The sequence below is a fragment of the Falco biarmicus genome (genome assembly GCF_023638135.1).
Source record: "Falco biarmicus isolate bFalBia1 chromosome 22 unlocalized genomic scaffold, bFalBia1.pri SUPER_22_unloc_4, whole genome shotgun sequence".
Classification (NCBI taxonomy): domain Eukaryota; kingdom Metazoa; phylum Chordata; class Aves; order Falconiformes; family Falconidae; genus Falco; species Falco biarmicus.
In genome coordinates, this window is record NW_026611670.1 from 27,994 (window position 1) to 45,949 (window position 17,956).

At 61.5% G+C, this 17,956-nt stretch overlaps 2 protein-coding genes across 2 annotated transcripts; both read right to left on the minus strand.

Annotated features, from left to right (window-relative positions):
* Positions 1-603: 603 nt before the first annotated feature.
* Positions 604-3,006, minus strand: SNRNP27 (small nuclear ribonucleoprotein U4/U6.U5 subunit 27). Its single transcript, XM_056326017.1, has 6 exons — positions 2,906-3,006; positions 2,171-2,291; positions 1,923-2,035; positions 1,697-1,776; positions 1,512-1,576; positions 604-881 (listed from the first exon to the last, which is right to left on the minus strand). Exons 1-6 carry the CDS (start codon positions 2,940-2,942, stop codon positions 827-829), a joined length of 471 nt encoding a protein of 156 aa, XP_056181992.1. The 5' UTR covers positions 2,943-3,006; the 3' UTR covers positions 604-826.
* Positions 3,007-4,004: 998 nt separating this feature from the next.
* On the minus strand, positions 4,005-17,527 carry LOC130143312 (beta-adducin-like). The gene is given in 14 exon segments (XM_056326015.1): positions 4,005-7,925; positions 8,947-9,072; positions 9,164-9,320; positions 9,781-9,870; positions 9,975-10,094; positions 10,585-10,812; positions 10,814-10,843; positions 10,927-11,103; positions 11,913-12,011; positions 12,100-12,243; positions 12,521-12,670; positions 12,771-12,851; positions 15,130-15,282; positions 16,572-17,527. Coding segments are annotated over 14 exon segments (1,932 nt in total). The 5' UTR covers positions 16,647-17,527; the 3' UTR covers positions 4,005-7,623.
* Between the last annotated feature and the right edge of the window lie 429 nt (positions 17,528-17,956).

Here is a 17,956-nt window from a genome sequence, read left to right on the forward strand (position 1 = left end):
CCCAAAGCCCCCCCCCCCCCCCCAACTGGGAGCACCCCAGTGCAGCACTCCATATCCCACAGCCCCCCCGGGGGCACCTGTCCCCCTCTAGACAGCAGGTGACAAGGGGAGCCCCCCTGGCCCCTTCCCTCCCCAAACCCACAGCTGGGGCAGGGGGTGAACCAGCCCCCACTTGTGACCCCAGGGCTTCCCTCAGCCTCCCCCACCCCACTGAGTCTAGTGTTAATTAGCAAAAGCCTTCCTTAATTAACAAGGAAGTCAAGAGGCCAACGGAACACCCTGCTGTTAGAAAACACCCAGCCAGGCCGCCAAAAAAATCAGCAAAAAAAGCGGGTTTTGCAATAAAAAGGCCCCAAACAGGGGGTGGCGCGGCCATGCGCAGTTTAATTTAATTGTATAAATTTATATCTATCTATGTGACGGGGGAATTGAAGCGTTTTGGGGCGTAAGGTCCCCGCGTCACAGGAAAACAACCAGCCAGGGGTCTGCCTTCCTCGCCCATGCTCCAGTCTGGGATTGTAAAAGGAAAAATACGGGGGGTGGGAGGTGTTACTGTAATGGGGAAATGCCACGTCGGAAAACAACAGGAAAAATAGAACGAAATCCCAGCAAGGAACAAAACACAAGGGATACTGTAAAAAATAAAATAACAAAAGTACTCTGGGAAACGGTGACTCGTACCCGCTGTGGCTGCGGGGCAGGGCGAGCGCCACGGGATTCGTTGGGAATAAGCCCAATTCCTCCGAAGTCCAGTCTCTGAGCCACCCGCGTGTGCAGGGAAGTGCAATCCTCCTCGGCGGGTGGTTCTCCCACAATGAGCCCAGCATCAAGCGATGAAATCCAGGGGTCTGTTGAATCCTCCTTTTCTGTTCATGTACTGCCTGTGGGCAGGGAGATGGCACCGGCGTCAGCACCAGCCTCCCCCCCCTCGGGGCTCCCAGCTCTAAAGAAATCCGCACAAAACCACCCAAGGGAAGCCAATTCCCTGCAGATTTGCATGGACACGGGCAGGAAACCTCCGGGCAAGGCGGCGCTGGATCCTTTGAGGGCCCTGGCACTTGCCAGACCAGCACCCGGCAAAGTGAAGGCTGGCGGTGCTGCAAGGCTGTACACTCGGCTTCCCCACAAAAAGGAAACAAAATTGACATATGGGGGTGGGGTTGGTTGGTTTTTTGGTAAACCAAAGAAACAGGCAAACTGTGCTGCTTGGGCATGGCTGCTGCTCCCACTCCACTCAGGCCGCACCCAGCACATCCCACCTGCCTGCAACGTGCTCCTTCGCAACTCACCTCTGCTTTCGCCATTTCCAAGAGAAACCAGCGGCCTCTCACCTCTGTTTGACACTAAAAACCGCAAACTTCACTCTTTCCTGAAGGCCCGAGAAGCCGGATCACCCCCTTGCATCACCCAGAGGCAGCAGCTTCAGCGTGCAGCCACGGAGTTTCCTCTGCGCTGCGTTACCTCATTAAAGAAATTCTCTTTCTATCAGAAAATAAAGGCTGGGCACAAACCTGTATTTCCTCTTCTGGGACACGTTGATGGCGTACGCATTCGCAGCGCCGTCCACCTTCTTCCCCTGAAAGACATGAAGAAGAAAGGTCCCAATATTCGGTATCTTGGCCCCAAAAAGGGCACGGCAACACTGCCAAGCCCAGAGGAGGCAGCTGCAGGCTCCACCGCCCTGATCTGCACTCACTTTCGTCGTGTCGAAAGAGGCAAAACCCATCATTTTCATCATCTCAATTTCCTCTTCTGTCTTGCCCTGCAAATCTTCCTCTGCCAAGGCAACAAAATACGAGAGTTTAGCAAACGCAGCCATGGGGGTTCAACAAAATCATTTTAAATAAGTAGCCAGGCATCCCCCAACCCAACCCAAGCAAGGAACCTGGGACGTATTTAACAAGGAAAATCCACCCCCTCACCTGTGATCTGACGCTCTTTGCCTTTGGAGTCCTTTACCTCCTTCTTCTCTTCATCCCGCCTCTCCTTCACCCGCGGCGGGGAAGAGGAGCTGGATCGGTGCCGTCTCGGCGACCTGGCATTGCAAACACAGGCGGGTTTGTGGCTCCCCGGCTCTGTTTCACAGCATTAACGAGTTCCCGCTGCCCCTGTACCTCACCCGGGCTCCCCGTCTCGTCCCCACCCCGGCGCTGGCGCCTCTGCCCCTCACCTGGACCGTCTGCGGTGCGGGGAGCGAGAGCGGCTCCTCCTCCTGTCCCTGTCCCGGGACCGGGACCGCTCCCGGCGCCTCTTCTCCCTCTCCCGGGAGGTGGACCGCGAACGCCTGCGCTCTGCATGGAGAAAGGCAGCGCTCCATTTAGCTTCTGCTTCCTCACGTCTCTCCCCCTGCGCCGCCCGCTTGACAAACACAATCCCGTCGACGCTGCGACAGTTTCCAAGCAGAGAGAGACGCCGTAACGACACCCCCACCCGCCGCCCGGCCGGCCCCTCTGCCCGCGGCTGGGCTCGCAGGCCTCCACCAGCACCCACAGAGGTGGGATGAGCAGCAGGCAAAGCCCCTCACCCAGGAGCGGGGTGACCGACCTGTGGGCAGATCGCTCCCCAGAAAGCTGAGGTGCCTGGAGGGGGACGGGAGGCGGCGTGCGGGGGGAGCGGGAGGAACGGAGCCTCTGCTCGCCCGGAGCGAAGAGCCGAGACCTCGCCACCGCCCCCCGCCCTGGAGGGGGCTCGTCCCTCGCCCAAGGTTGGGGTCAACCCCAGGGACCCCCGCGCTCCCCGCCCCGGGCCTGGCTGCTCCGCCTCCCCCAAGGGGCCCGGATCCTTCTCCCGCCTCAGCGCGGCCCCGTCCCGCCGGGGCCGCATCCGTCCCTCAGCGCGGGAGCGACCCCCAGGAGCGACCCCCCGGCCTCCCCCGACCCCCCTCCCAGCTCCCGCCCCCCCTTACCACGCCGCGGCGGCGACCGGGAGCGGCTGCGGCCCATGGCCGCCCCTCAGCGCCCGCACTTCCGGCCCCGCGGCCCCGCACTTCCGGCTCGCCGCTCCCGCCGCTCCCGCCGCCACCGGCGCCCCTGCGCTTTGGTTCCGCTGCCATCGCGGTCCGGGAGTGGGGTCCTCGGGGCGGAGGGGCGGCTGGGCTCCCCCCGGCCGGAGCCGGGGCTGCGGGACCAGAACCCGGCTCCAGCCCCAGCCCCAGCCCCGGCCCCGGCCCCGGCCCCGGCCTTGGGCCCTGACCCCAGCCCTGTCATCAAAACCGAGAATAATCCCCTTAACACCAACGTAGCCCTTATAATGGCTCCAGTCCCAGCTCCATCCCCACCCCCATTCCTAGTCTTGGGCCCTGACACCGGCCCCAGTCCCAGGCCTGTGGCCAAAATCGGGAATAACCCCCTTGACACCAAGGTAGCCCTTACAATGGCGCCAGCTCCAGCCCCATCCCTGGCCCCAGGCCCACCCCCATCCCTAGTCTTGGGTCCTGACCCCAGCCCCAGCCCAGTCCCCAGCCCCAAGCCTGTCACCAAAATCGGGAATAGCCCCCTTAGTGCTAATGTAGCCTTTATAACGGCCCCAGCCCTGGCCTCAGCCCCATCCCCATCACTGAAATCAGGAATAAACCCCTTAACACCAACATAGCCCTTACAATGGCTCCAGCCCCAGGCCTGTCACCAAAACTGCAAATAACCCCCTTAACACCAATGTAGCCCCTGTGATGGCTCCAGCCCTGGCCCCAGGCCCTGACCAGACCCCAGGCCTGCAAATGAAATTGAGAATAATCCCCTTAATACCAACGTAGCCCTTATAACAGCCCCAGCCCCAGCCCTAGTCTTGGGCTCTGACACTGGCCCCAGACCCAGGCCTGTCACCAAAATTGGGAATAAACCCCTTAACACCAAGGTAGCCCTTGTAACAGCCCCAGCCCCTGCCTCAGCCCCAGCCCATCACCAAAATCGGGAGCAAACCCCTTAACTCGAACAGCCCCGGCCCCAGCCCCCAGGGAGGCCATGACACCCCCTCCGCCCCCTTTCAAGCTCCACAGTGCGGGCAGGTGCCAAACACGGGGTTTATTTACAGGCAGGCGTTACACAGCACTTCCAGCGACGATTGTCAGGCACCAGCGGCAGCACCAGGCAGGGGGACACCCAGCTCCAGCCCGGCCATGCTCCCCTCCGGCAGTGGCGGCAGAGCCGGGGACCAACAGCCTCCGTGGCCCCATCTCGGTGGGTGTCCAGCGGCCGTCAGCCATCCCAGGTGGCCACATGGCGCCGAATCCAGTTGAAACCCCGGTGTTTCCCTCCTTTCCTGTGGTGTGCCGGCACACTGGAGCCGAAGGTGGGAATCCGGCCTCTCTTCTTGTTGGTTGAGGGTGTGAACATGGTGGGGGAGCGTCGGAACCAGCACCGCGCAGGCATTGGGTCAACACTTTGCCTGGCAGCAGCCACACAACCCTGTCCCCTCGCCACAGAAATCCCACACCCGGAGCCTGGCCGGGGCGCCCGGCTCCCTCGGGGATGCCTTGCTGAAGGGAAGCAGTGAGCCAGGGGCCAGGCTGCCAGCGGCGGGGGCAACAGTGGCAGGGGATAGGGGGAAAGGTACCCAGAGGGGGGTCCTGGGGATGCCCTGGCTGGTGGGGGACCTGCAGTGTTGATGTGATCTTGTGTCTGTTCTCTTCTAGCTAAGCAGCGAGGACCGACGTGTGATCCCGTTCCTGCTCCAGCTAAGCAGTAAGGACCATGTGTGATCCTGTTCCTGTTCCAGCTAAGCAGCAAGGACCACGTGTGATCCCGTTCCTGCTCCAGCTAAGCAGTAAGGACCATGTGTGATCCTGTTCCTGCTCCAGCTCAGCAGTAAGGACCATGTGTGATCCCGTTCCTGCTCCAGCTAAGCAGTAAGGACCACGTGTGATCCTGTTCCTGCTCCAGCTAAGCAGTAAGGACCACGTGTGATCCCGTTCCTGCTCCAGCTAAGCAGCAAGGACCACGTGTGATCCTGTTCCTGCTCCAGCTAAGCAGTAAGGACCATGTGTGATCCTGTTCCTGCTCCAGCTAAGCAGTAAGGACCACGTGTGATCCTGTTCCTGCTCCAGCTCAGCAGTAAGGACCATGTGTGATCCTGTTCCTGCTCCAGCTCAGCAGTAAGGACCATGTGTGATCCCGTTCCTGCTCCAGCTAAGCAGCAAGGACCACGTGTGATCCCGTTCCTGCTCCAGCTAAGCAGTAAGGACCACGTGTGATCCTGTTCCTGCTCCAGCTAAGCAGCGAGGACCCATGTGTGATCTCGTTCCAGCTCCAGCTCCAGCTCAGCAGCGAGGACCCACATGTGATCAATCCCATTTCTGCTACAGCTAATTAGCAAGGACCACGTTGCGGTGGCAGCCATTTGAGCCTTCCTCCTGCCAAAGGCACTGGTGTCTCTCGCTTCCCTGCGCTGTGAGATGCCTCCGGCACCCCAGACCTTCCCAGAATGGGGAAATAAATCCCTGTTTCCTCTGCAAAGCCCCTGGCCCTTGGAGAAAAGGGGTTGCAAAGCCCCCAGGGACAGATGCTCAGAGGAGAAGGGGCTGCAGCCTCCCTGCGGTAGCGCCAGCTGGCCCCGCAGCGGATGTGTGGCAGTGTTGGAATTCAGGTTATCACCCTGGCAGCGACCGTGCCGTCTTGGGGAGGCGATGCAGCTATCCCTGGGGGGGGCCGAGTCATGCAGGGGTACAGGCTGGATGACAAAAATGGCCTCAAAGAGCCTTAAAACCAGTGGCAGTAAACACCGCCCCCGCCCCGGGAACGGTTACAGGGCTGTGGTTTGCGTCTCAAATGCTGCCCGCTGTCAGAGACAGGCACCAGCGCAGGGCGCTCACACCATCCACTGCAGATGGTGAATTCAGGAGCTTGGGGTGTCCCCCTGTCCCCCTCCCTGTCCCTTGTGGGAGCGTGATGGGGAGCTGCGGCTCTAACACCGGCGTTGGAGCTCGGGGCGGACATTGGGCAGGGCAAAACCTCTCCCCAAAAACCAGGCTCAGGTTGGCCCTGGGGCTCCGGCAGGATACCAGCCAGCTGTGTAGTTTTGCGATTTTTAAAAGCTTTTGACATTTCGCTTTTCAATTCAGAATTTGCCTGGCCTGCCCTGTCTTGCAGCCCTGCACAGAAAAGCTGCCAGCGCCCCGCTCCCGCCGGCGCTCCGATCCCTGCATCCACGGGCTTTCTGCTCTTCCAGAGGGAAACCCAAAAGCCGAGAGCTGCCTGGCAGCTGCGAAAAGCCTTTGAAAACACGGTGGTGGCACGTAGGAAGCTCATACTGGGCTAAGGAAATCCAGTGCCCTCAGATGGGGGGTACCGGAGCTCCCCACCAGAGCCCGCGACCCTGGCGGATGGGGCTGTGGAAGGGAAGCCCCGTCCCCACGGGAGTGCTGCCCGTGCAGGCAGGCTCAGGGCAAGCATCCCGGGAAGATGGCAAACGCCCGTGGCTTGTGGGAGGAGGGGGACAGATCCCATTGGTTTTGTCCCCTAAATCCCAGCGGTTGGAGCGGCTGTGGGACAGACAGGCATGGCCGGCTGTCTCCTTCCCTCCGGGCACAGCGGGGAGGTTGTAGCAGTGCTCATGTCGCTGTACGGAGCGCTGGAGGCGAGGAAACGCCGGGGAGGGTTTGAACTTGTGCTCGGGAGTCCAGAGCTGGGGAAAAGCAACGATCCGGCCTCGGCGGCGTGGGCGAGTGCCCGCTGAGCCCGGGGTCGGCGCGAACGGAGCTGTGGCCGTGCCGGCAGGGACAGGGGCGGTGGCATCGGCAGTGCCTCTGGCTGAAGTGAGTGGGCAGCGTGTGTTCATCCCCAAGTAGCACTTAGTGAGTGAAGTTTTGCTCAGTTTTAATTAACACAGACACTTCCCGGAGGCTCTTTTCTACTCCCTTCCCAGGTGCAGTTCGTGCGGTGCGGTGCGGTGCGGTGGGGGCTTCCCCAGCAGTGTGAAATCCTGCTGCTCGTCCTTGTACGGCAAATACATGGAGTGGTAGCACCAGGAGAAGGGGATGGAAAGCGGCTCTCCGGCCGGGACAGAAGATTACGATCCGGGAAGGAAAGGCTCCCAGGCCCAACCGCCTTGGCCTCTCCTTCAGGGAGAGCAATCCCCACGCGGTCAGCTTGATCCGATCCCCCCGGCGAAGCAGCCAACAATTTTGCCCGGGGAGGGGGTGAAGCCAGCGCCATTCCAGCAGAGCTTGAAACAGAAGGTAAAAAAAAAACCAAAAAAACCCCCAACCACCCAACAACAAAAGACCCTTTTCTTCCTCAAACCAAGCGGGTCGGGGCTGCGCCCCACATTTAACGAGGGCTCTGCAAGCGGCGGGTGGGAAAAATAAAAACCAGCTCCCAGCCCAGGCATGGGAAGGGGCTGGTGCCCAGGAGGGAGAAGGGAGAGCTTGTGGGAGCAGGGAGGTGGCAGCGGGTGTTTCCCCAAGCAGCAAACGGGGGCCACAATCTTTCGTAAGCTCGGTGACCGCCTCCAAAAGCGGGTGACGGGGACACGGTGCCTGGTGCCAGGAGTACCCAGGAAACAACTCTCCTGTGGGGTTTTCGGCTGCGCCTCGGCCAGTCGCACGACGCAGGAGCCGTCCCTCCGCCTCGGCGCCTCCGTCCGGAGAGGTTCCCGGCCGCCGCTGCGGCAGGGGGCCTCGGGGGAGACTCAGGATTCAATCTTTTCCTTCTTTTTGCCTTTTTTCAGGAAGGACGGGGTCCGGAATTTCTTCTTCTTCTTAGAGGGTGATTTGGAGGGTGAACCTTCAGGGGAGACAGGGCTGCTGGTCACCGTCTCCTTCTCCTTGGGGGCATCCGTGTCGGTGTTGGCAGGGGAGGTCGTTCGGTCCCCCCCTTTGCCCAGGCTTTCCTCGGTGCTTTGCTCTTCGTCCTTCCCGTTCACTACTGCCGGCGGCTCCTTCTCGACGGCGGCATCGGTCAGCGCTTGGCCGCCGTCCGCCTTCTTGTCACCTTGGCAAGGGAAAGGGGAGAGGTGAGGCTGGGGGCGGCAGCGGCCGGCACTGCGGGGGTTACTGCCCCCTCAGCTCGCCGGTTCGACCTGGGCAGGAGCAGGATTTGGTCCCCCCTGGCTGCAGAGCGCTGGGACCTGATCCCCTCCTGCCACAGGCGCTGCGTTCCGGAGCCTTCCCCCCCTCCCCGCGGGACAAGCGCCGGTGCGATGGAGAGCTGGGAAGAGGCAGGTGGGGAGGGCGGCTGGCTCCATCCCGGCCTCGCCGCTGGAAACAAAGCAGGCAGCAAAGAAAACGAGGCGACCCAAGGCATTTCCTTCTGTGAAACCCTGAGCGGGGCGCCGCTCCCCAGGGGAGCGCGTCCGAGAGGGGCCACGGAGAGCAGGGTCACCCCGAGCTAGCGGGGCGCGCCGTCGCCCGCGTCCCTCCTCCCGCAGCGAGGCTCAAGGGCGGCCTCTCCGTACTTACTACGGCGCCACGCATTCAGAGTCAGAGGTAACTCCTTGGGTGAAAGCCACACGTGGAGGAAAGAGAAAGGGAGACGTTGTGGAGACAGACAGACAGACAGACACCACGAGGCACGATGAGAAAGCCAGAAGCCGCGCGCTCCCGCTGCCCTCTCCCCTCTCCGCTGCCCTGCGACCCGCCGCGCTTGGTAGATAAATCGGCACTGGGGAGCGTGTAATAATGGGAACATCACACCCGCCGGCACAGCAGGAGGGGGACGGAGGTGTCCCCAGCCGCCCCGCAAAGCCACCGGCGGACGTGAGCATCCTCCTGCCGTGACATTGGAGACGAGTGGCGGCTTTGGTGCCTTTGCAGCATGAACCCCCGTCGGTGCTCAGCTCTGCTGGAGCAGGGACCCCCCCCCAGGCAAGGGGACACGGTGGGGTGACATTTATCTGCCTTTCGGCGGTGATTGGCTACAGCCACCCTCATCCCCCCGCTTCAGTCGCTCACTGAAGACCCCGCTCCTCATCTCCGCTTGGCTGGCGACGCCGGGCACTCGCCAGCCCACTCACCCTCCGAGGGCTCCGCAGGCATCGCCGGGCTCGGTGCCGGTGTCGGTGCCGGGCTCTGCGGCCGGGAGGCGGAGGGCGATGTGGCGGGGGGAGCCTGGCTCTCCTCTGCCGCGGGGTCCTTCTCGCCTGCCAGCGGAGAGATGTGCTGGCCCCCAGGTCTGCTGGGTGCCGGCCCCAAGGGGTGTTTGGGGTCAGGGCGCCCCCGTACCCCTCCTACCCTGCAGCCCCAGCTTTTTCCTCTCCACCTCCTGCTTGTACTCCTCCAGCTCCTGGTCGGTGAGCTGGCTGAAGGGGTTCGGGGGCTCCGGCTCAGGGGGAGCCTCCTCCCGGGACGCCTCTTTGGCCTCTGCATCCCCCAGGTGGCTCTCTGTGGACTGAAACGCCCCCCGCAGCGGTGTCACCCCCTGGGTGGTGGAATGCCAGGGAAGGGCTGGGGGCACGGGGCTGGGGACATGGGGTGACACCACCCCCCAACTGGTGGAATGCCAGGGAAGGGCTGGGGGCACGGGGCTGGGGACATGGGGTGACACCACCCCCCAACTGGTGGAATGCCAGGGAAGGGCTGGGGGACACGAGGTGACCACCCCCAGCTGGTGGAATGCCAGGGAAGGGCTGGGGGACACGAGGTGACCACCCCCAGCTGGTGGAATGCCAGGGAAGGGCTGGGGGACACGGGGTGACCACCCCCAGCTGGTGGAATGCCAGGGAAGGGCTGGGGGACACGGGGTGACCACCCCCAGCTGGTGGAATGCCAGGGAAGGGCTGGGGGACACGGGGTGACCACCCCCAGCTGGTGGAATGCCAGGGAAGGGCTGGGGACACGGGGTGACGCACGGGGCTGCGGCTGGTCTCAGCGATGACACTGGCCAGAAGCTGTGACTGGGGCCCGGCCGACTTCACGTCCTGGCGGTTTTGCTCCCGGATCTGCGGGCGAGATGCGGAGTGAGGATGGGGAAAGAGCCGTCCCCACCGCCCGGGGGGCTGCCGGGACCCCCGTGCCCACGTCCTGCCTTGGGGTGGGACCTCACCTTGTTCCTCATCTCCAGCACCTCCTGCGGGTCCGTGTAGAGGGGCACAAACTGGTTGGGGTTCTCGATCCGGATGGGGGTCCCGCTGCTGCCCTTGTCCACCTCGTCCGCCTTCAGCCACTGCGTGTTGCAAAGACGAAACCCCCATGAATATACGTCGTGAGGGACGAAACCCCCACGAATATACGTCGTGAGGGACGAAACCCCCACGAATATACGTCGTGAGGGACGAAACCCCCATGAATGTGTCTTGTGTAGAGCGGGGTCCTCGATAAATTATCTTGCCCGGAATGGAGACCCCAATAAAGCCCGTGATGCTTGGCCCCCTGGGCTGGGGAGGTGGGACTTTAAAATAAATTGTAAATGTAAAAAAAAATAATAATTAAGATAAATATTATTATGGGGTGGAGAGGGGAATAAAGGAGGAAAGGAAAGCTTGCACTTCTGCACATCACGTTTGGGTGGGATCAATAACATCCCAGCCCCCCTCCCCACCTGCCTTGTTTTTGGTACCCACAACCCCCCTGCCGTCAGGCTGAAGCTGTTCCCTGTGCCAGACCCCTTCCCAAACCACCCCGGTGCCCCCCGCGATGCCGCGGCAGCCCCGCACCGTCGTCTTCGTCTTCTGGCTGCCGGCGCTGCCCTGCTGCTCCTCGGCCACGTTGACCCTCAGGTAGGTGTTGGGGGTGTTGAGCCAGCGCGTCTTCTCCTTCTGCTGCTTCTGGGCGTGCTGCCGCAGCGCGGGGACGGGGGCCGCCTCCTCCTCGAAGACGAAGGCTGTCACCGTGGCGGGGATCAGCACGTCGCTCTTGGGCTTGCTCTTCTCTTGCACGAAGGGGGTAGCGGTAGGTGTAGCCGGTGCGGTAACCCTGGACAAGGCAGGGAGCGCTTGGTTGGGAATAACAACAAAATGAGAGATTTTGGGGCGTTTTCGGCACTGGCCGGTGCTCACCAGGTTGTCCAGCATCCTCATCAGGGCTTCGAACTCGTGCTCACCCAGGCGGCTCTTCTGCATGGGCCCGAAGGTGCTGCCAGCCCAGCGCACGGAGCCCACCTCGTGCGGCCGGTGCTTGGCGCGCTCCAGCACGATCAGGTTCTCTGCGCCGCCCGCGCTCGCCAGCGCAGACACCTGCAGCCGAGCCCAGGGAGATGTGGCTGATGGGGCTGGATGGAGGCGGTGGGACAGCCCCAGGCACGGCCACGGCCCCCGGGCTGCACCGCACTGGCATGTCCTGGACACCGCACTGGTGGCAGAGACCTGGCACGGCTCAGTGCACGGTCCTGTGCATGGAGCTGGTGGCAGAGACCCGGCACCGCTCGGTGCACGGTCCTGGGGCATGGAGCTGGTGGCAGAGACCTGGCACAAGTCAGTGCACGGTCCTGGGGCATGGAGCTGGTGGCAGAGACCTGGCACAAGTCGGTGCATGGTCCTGGGGCATGGAACTGGTGGCAGAGACCTGGCACAAGTCAGTGCATGGTCCTGGGGCATGGAGCTGGTGGCAGAGACCTGGCACAAGTCGGTGCATGGTCCTGGGGCATGGAACTGGTGGCAGAGACCCGGCACCGCTCGGTGCATGGTCCTGGGGCATGGAACTGGTGGCAGAGACCTGGCACAAGTCAGTGCACGGTCCTGGGGCATGGAACTGGTGGCAGAGACCTGGCACAAGTCAGTGCACGGTCCTGGGGCATGGAGCTGGTGGCAGAGACCTGGCACAAGTCAGTGCACGGTCCTGGGGCATGGAACTGGTGGCAGAGACCTGGCACAAGTCAGTGCATGGTCCTGGGGCACCGCGCTGGCTGCAGAGACCCGGCACAGCTCGGTGCATGGTCCCAGGGTAAGGAACTGGCTGCAGAGACCCGGCATCGCTCGGCGCGTGGTCCTGGGCACGGTGCTGGCAGCTGATGCCACACAGCTCGGTGGACGCCCCGGACGCTCACCTGGATCTCACAGGCCGCCTGCAGATGGAAGATGCTGTAGAAGGCCTCCTCGGCGGTGTCACCCAGCGCCAGCACCCCGTGGTTGCGCAGCACCAGGATCTGCAGCACCGCGCACGGGGCAGGGAACGTCAGCGGGATGAGGAGAGGGGGACGGGAGCAGTGGGGCGTCCCCTCCCCGTCCCCTCACCTTGCAGGTGGGACCGAGGGATTTTTGGAGCTCGACCCGATCGGCTTCGTCCTCCACTTCTCCGCGGAAGTCAAAGTAGGCGACGTCGCCCAGCAGCAGCGCGGCGCGGGAGATGGGCAGCACACCGCAGCGCATGGCCGACACCTGCAGTGGAGTGGGCAGGGCGGGCAGGGCAGACAGGGCAGGCAGGTTAGGCAGGGCAGGCAGGGCGGGCAGGGTGGGAAGGGTGGGAAGAGCAAGCAAGGCGGGCAGGGAGGGCAGGGCAGGCAGGGCAGGCAGGGCAGGCAGGGCTGGCAGGGAGGGCAGGGTGGGAAGAGCAAGCAAGGCGGGCAGGGAGGGCAGGGAGGGCAGGGAGGGCAGGGTGGGCAGGGCAGGCAGGGCAGCAACCCCCCCAACCCCCAAATCCCCCCCCACATCTTACTGCAGCAGTGGCCGGCGTGTGCAAGCGGACGATGCAGCGGGCGTCGGGGCGGGCGGCGTAGATGGCGGCATGAAGGCTGAAGCTGCGGGCGTCGGGGGCGAAGCCGGTGCTGCCCTGCTCCACCACGGCCCCCAGCACGTTCACCTTGATCTGGGGGGACACACACACGGCGGGGGGGGAGGGGCTCAGGTCTGGCTGCTCCCCCGCCCCAGCCCCCGGGGGGGTGATGGGGGCACACGGCCACGCTCACCAGGCTGGCCGCGGTCACCTCGCTGCACGCCAGCCCCTGCGGGGCCACCAAGAAATGCTCCTGCTCCTTGCTGACCCGCAGCTGCGCCAGGAAAAAACCCGCGTAAGTATAAAAAAAAAAATATTAAACCCCCCCCAAACCTACCACCCCTCCAAAAAAAAAAACCCCTTACCCCCTCAAACATCCCACCGCCCCTCAAAATCCCATAGACACCCAACCTCTCCCCAAAACATCTGCCCCCCCAAGAACTCCCTCAAAACTGTCCAGAAAAAGACCCCCCCCCCCAAAAAAACAACTCCTCACAAAAGCCCCACCCGCCCAAAGCCCCCCAAAACCATCAAATCCCCCCAACCCACAAAAACCTCCCCCCCCCCCCCAAATAAAGCACTCGGAACCCTCCAACCTACCCAAAACTCCACCCCCCCCAAAGCTCCCCAAACCCCCCCAAAAACACCCCACAAACCCCTCAATCCCCCCCAAACAAATCCTCCCTAAACCCTCAAATCCCCCCAAAGCCTCAAACTCCCCCCAAGTCAAACCCCAAATTCCCCCAAAATACCAAATCCCAACCCCCCAAAACCTGAAATCCTCCAAATCACCTTAAAACCCCCAATAAACCCAAATCCCCCCAAAACCCCAAATAACCTTAAATCCCCCCAAATACAAATATCCCCCCAAATTAAACCCCAAATGACCCCCAAAACCAAAATTCCCCCCCCCAACCCGAATAGCCTTAAATCCCTGCAGATATAATTACCCCCAAAAATAAACCTCAAATTCCCCCAAAACCTAAATCCACCCCCGAAAATCCCCAAATAACCTTAAATCCCCCCAAATACAAATACCCCCCCAAATTAAATGCCAAATCCCCCCAAAAAACAAATAACCTTAACCCTCCGAATACAAATACCTGCCCAAAAAATAAGCCCCAAATCCCCCCCAAAATCAAATCCCTCCCCAAAAAATCAAATCCCCCCAAATAACCTTAAATCTCCAAATACAAATACCTGTCAAAAATAAACCCCAAATCCCCCCAAACTGCCAAATAACCTTAAATGCCCCCAAATACCCTCCAGAATTAAACCCCAAAATAATTCCCCCCAAAAGACCCAAATCTCCCAAAACCAAATCCACCCCCCAAAAAAAATTTAATACTCCCCAAACCCAAATCCCCCCAACTCCCCCCAAAAAAACAAATCCCCCAAAATTAAACCCCAAATCCACCCTCCCAAAAAACCCAAATCCCCCCAAAACCCCAAATAACCCTTAAATGCCCCCAAATACCCTCCAAAATTAAACCCCAAGTCCCCCCAAAAAAACCAAATCTCCCCCCCCAAAAACCCAAATAACCTTAAATCCCCCAAGCACAAATACCCCCAAAATTAAACCCCAAATCCCTCCCCCAAAAAAACAAATTTCCCCCCAAAACCAAATCTCCCCCCCAAAAACCCCAAATAACCTTAAATCCCCCAAACACAAATAGCCGTCAAAAACAAATCCCAAATCACCCCCTAAAACCCCCAAATCTCCCCCAAAATGCCAAATAATCTTAAATCCCCCCAAAATACAAATACCTGCAGAATTAAACCCCAAATCCCCCAAAAGACCCCAACCCCCAAAACCAAATCCACCCCCCAAAATAATTAAATACCCTCCAAACCCAAATCCCCCCAACACCCCCCAAAAAAACAAATCCCCCCCAAACCCCAAATAACCTTAAATCCCCAAATACAAATGCCCCCCTAAAAAACCCAAATCTCCCCCAAACCCCAAATAACCTTAAATCCCCCCCAAATACAAATACCTGCAGAATGAAACCCCAAATCCCCCCAAAAGCCCCTCAAAGCCAAATCCCCCCCCAAAATGAAATCCCCTCCAAACCTTAAATCCTTTCCCCAAACCTTAAATCCCCCCAAAGTACAAATACCTGCCGGAATTAAACCCCAAATCCCCCAAAAGACCCCAACCCCCAAGACCAAATCCACCCCCCCAAAATAATTAAATACCCCCCAAAAAACCCAAATCCCGCAAACTTCCCCCAAAACCCTTAAATCCTTTCCCTAAACCTTAAACCCCCCCCAAAATACAAATACCTGCCAGAATAAAACCCCAAATCCCCCCAAAGACCCCAAATCCCCCCAAAACCAAATCCAACCCTCCCAAAAAATTAAATGCCCCCCCCCAACCCAAATCCCCCCCAAACCCCCCGAAATCCTCCCCAAAGCCCTTCCACCCTTCCCCCAAACCTTAAATCGCCCCCTCAGAACCTTCACCCCCCCCCAAAACCTTTACACCCCCCTCCCCAAACTTTCAAGCCCCCTCCCCAAGCCCCCCCCCCTTGCCCCCCCCCGGGGCTCACGGTGACGGCGGCGTGCCCCAGCTGTGCCCAGCCGTAGAGGTCCAGCAGGCGGTGGATGCTGCCCACCTTGCAGCGCATCAGCCGCTCGCCCTTGGCCAGCGCCGGCCCCTCGGCCCCGTGCAGGTCATTGATGGGGGGTGACGGCCACCAGCCCTGGGGACATGTCACCCCCCCCCCCAGTCAGCTGGTGGTGGGGAGGGGGGGCGTGACACCGGCGCGCAAACCTGAGGGCTTCCCCGGGGACTGGGGAGAGGAGGGTTTGGGAGCTGGGGTTGGTGGCCACCAAGGGTTTGGTGGCCACCAAGGGTTCAGGGACCCCAAAGTCTGGTGGCGCCAAGGTTCTGGTGGCCCCCCAAGGGTTCAGGGACCCCAAAGTCTGGTGGCGCCAAGGTTCTGGTGGCCCCTCAAGGGTTCAGGGACCCCAAAGTCTGGTGGCGCCAAGGTTCTGGTGGCCCCCCCAAGGGTTCAAGGACCCCAAAGTCTGGTGGCGCTAAGGTTCTGGTGGCCCCCCAAGGGTTCAAGGACCCCAAAGTCTGGTGGCGCTAAGGTTCTGGTGGCCCCTCAAGGGTTCAGGGACCCCAAAGTCTGGTGGCGCTAAGGTTCTGGTGGCCCCTCAAGGGTTCAGGGACCCCAAAGTCTGGTGGCGCCAAGGTTCTGGTGGCCCCCCAAGGGTTCAAGGACCCCAAAGTCTGGTGGCGCCAAGGTTCTGGTGGCCCCCCAAGGGTTCAGGGACCCCAAAGTCTGGTGGCGCCAAGGTTCTGGTGGCCCCCCAAGGGTTCAAGGACCCCAAAGTCTGGTGGCGCCAAGGTTCTGGTGGCCCCCCAAGGGTTCAAGGACCCCAAAGTCTGGTGGCGCCAAGGTTCTGGTGGCCCCCCAAGGGTTCAAGGACCCCAAAGTCTGGTGGCGCCAAGGTTCTGGTGGCCCCCCAAGGTTTCGGGGACGTCAAAGTTGGGTGGCCCCAAGGGTTTGGTGGCCCCCAAGGTTTCAGGGGACCCCAAAGTTTGGTGGCCCCCAAGGGTTTGATGGTCCCCAAGGTTTCAAGGACCCCAACGTTTGGTGGCCCTCAAGGTTTTGGTGGTCCCCAAGGTTTCAGGGACCCCAGAGTTTGGTGGTCCCCAAGGTTTTGGTGGTCCCCAAGGTTTCAGGGACCCCAAAGTTTGGTGGCCCTCAAGGTTTTGGTGGTCCCCAAGGTTTCAGGGACCCCGGAGTTTGGTGGTCCCCAAGGTTTTGGGGGGTGGCCATTGGGGTCTGCAGAGTGCCCCCCCTCTGTCCCCATGATCCCTGATCCCCTCCCACCCCCCTTGCCCCTTTCCTACTGGAACTGAAGAGGGAGCCCTGGGGGATATTTTCTCACCATAAATTCCACCCCCCCCCAAGCACTTCACTCACGCGTGACACCCCCCCCCCCCCCCCCCCGAGAGCCCCTTTGGGTGCCGCCGTACCCATGGGGGAGGTGGGGAGGACGGCGGGGGACGTGGTGGCCATGAAGTCAGCGATCTGCCGCAGCGCCCAGACATGGGACGAGTTGTTCCCCTTCTTCATCTGCTCCTGGATGAGGCTCTCCAGCTCCTCCCTGAAAGACTGCGGCACCCCGGCCCCGCGTCACCCCCGGCGGGGACCCTCTGGAGGCACCAGAGTGGGGGCACCAACTGCACCGGCGGTGGCAGCATCACCAGCTTGGTGGCACGGTGAGGGTGGCACTGCCAGTAGCACCACCGGCTTGGTGGCACAGTGGCACTGGTGGCACTGGCAACTCAGTGGTAGCAGCACCACGAGCTCAGCGGCAGGGACATTGCCAGCTTGGAAGAACAGTGGTGGGAGCATTCCCAGTGACACCAGTTTGGTGGCATGGTGGCACCGGTGGCACTAGCAACTCAGTGGGTAGCAGCACCATGAGCTCAGTGACAGGGACATTGCCAGCTTGGTGGCACAATGATGGTGGTGGCACCACCAGCCAGGTGGGGTTGTGCCCTCAGCCAACACGTGGTGGCATTTGCTTGGGGACAGGAGGGGCAGGGTGGGGACAGGAGTGACAGGGGTGGGGGACAGGATGGGGACAGGAGGTTACAGGGTCAGAGGGACAGGGCGGGGACAGGAGGGATAGGGACAAGAGGGACAAGGTTGGGGGGCAGGAGGTTACAGGGTCAGGGGGACAGAAGGGGTGGGGTTGGGACGGGATGGGGACAGGAGGGATGGGCTTGGGGGACAGGATGGGGACAGAAGGGGTGGGGGCAAGAGGGACGAGGTTTGGGGACAGGACAGGGACACAAGGGGTGGGGGCAGGAGGGATGGGGTTGGGGGACAGGATGGGGACAGGAGGGATGAGGTTTGGGGACAAGATGGGGCCGGAGGGATGGGGACAGGAGGGCTGAGGTTTGGGGACAAGATGGGGACAGAAGGGGTGGGGGCAGGACGGATGGGGTTTGGGGACAGGATGGGGACAGGAGGGACGAGGTTTTGGGGACAGGACAGGGACACAAGGGGTGGGGGCAAGAGGGACGAGGTTTGGGGACAGGACAGGGACACAAGGGGTGGGGGCAGGAGGGATGGGGTTTGGGGACAGGATGGGGACAGGAGGGACGAGGTTTGGGGACAGGACAGGGACACAAGGGGTGGGGGCAGGAGGGATGGGGTTTGGGGACAGGATGGGGACAGGAGGGACGAGGTTTGGGGACAGGACAGGGACACAAGGGGTGGGGGCAGGAGGGATGGGGTTGGGGGACAGGATGGGGACAGGAGGGACGAGGTTTGGGGACAGGACAGGGACACAAGGGGTGGGGGCAGGAGGGATGGGGTTTTGGGGACAGGATGGGGACAGGAGGGATGA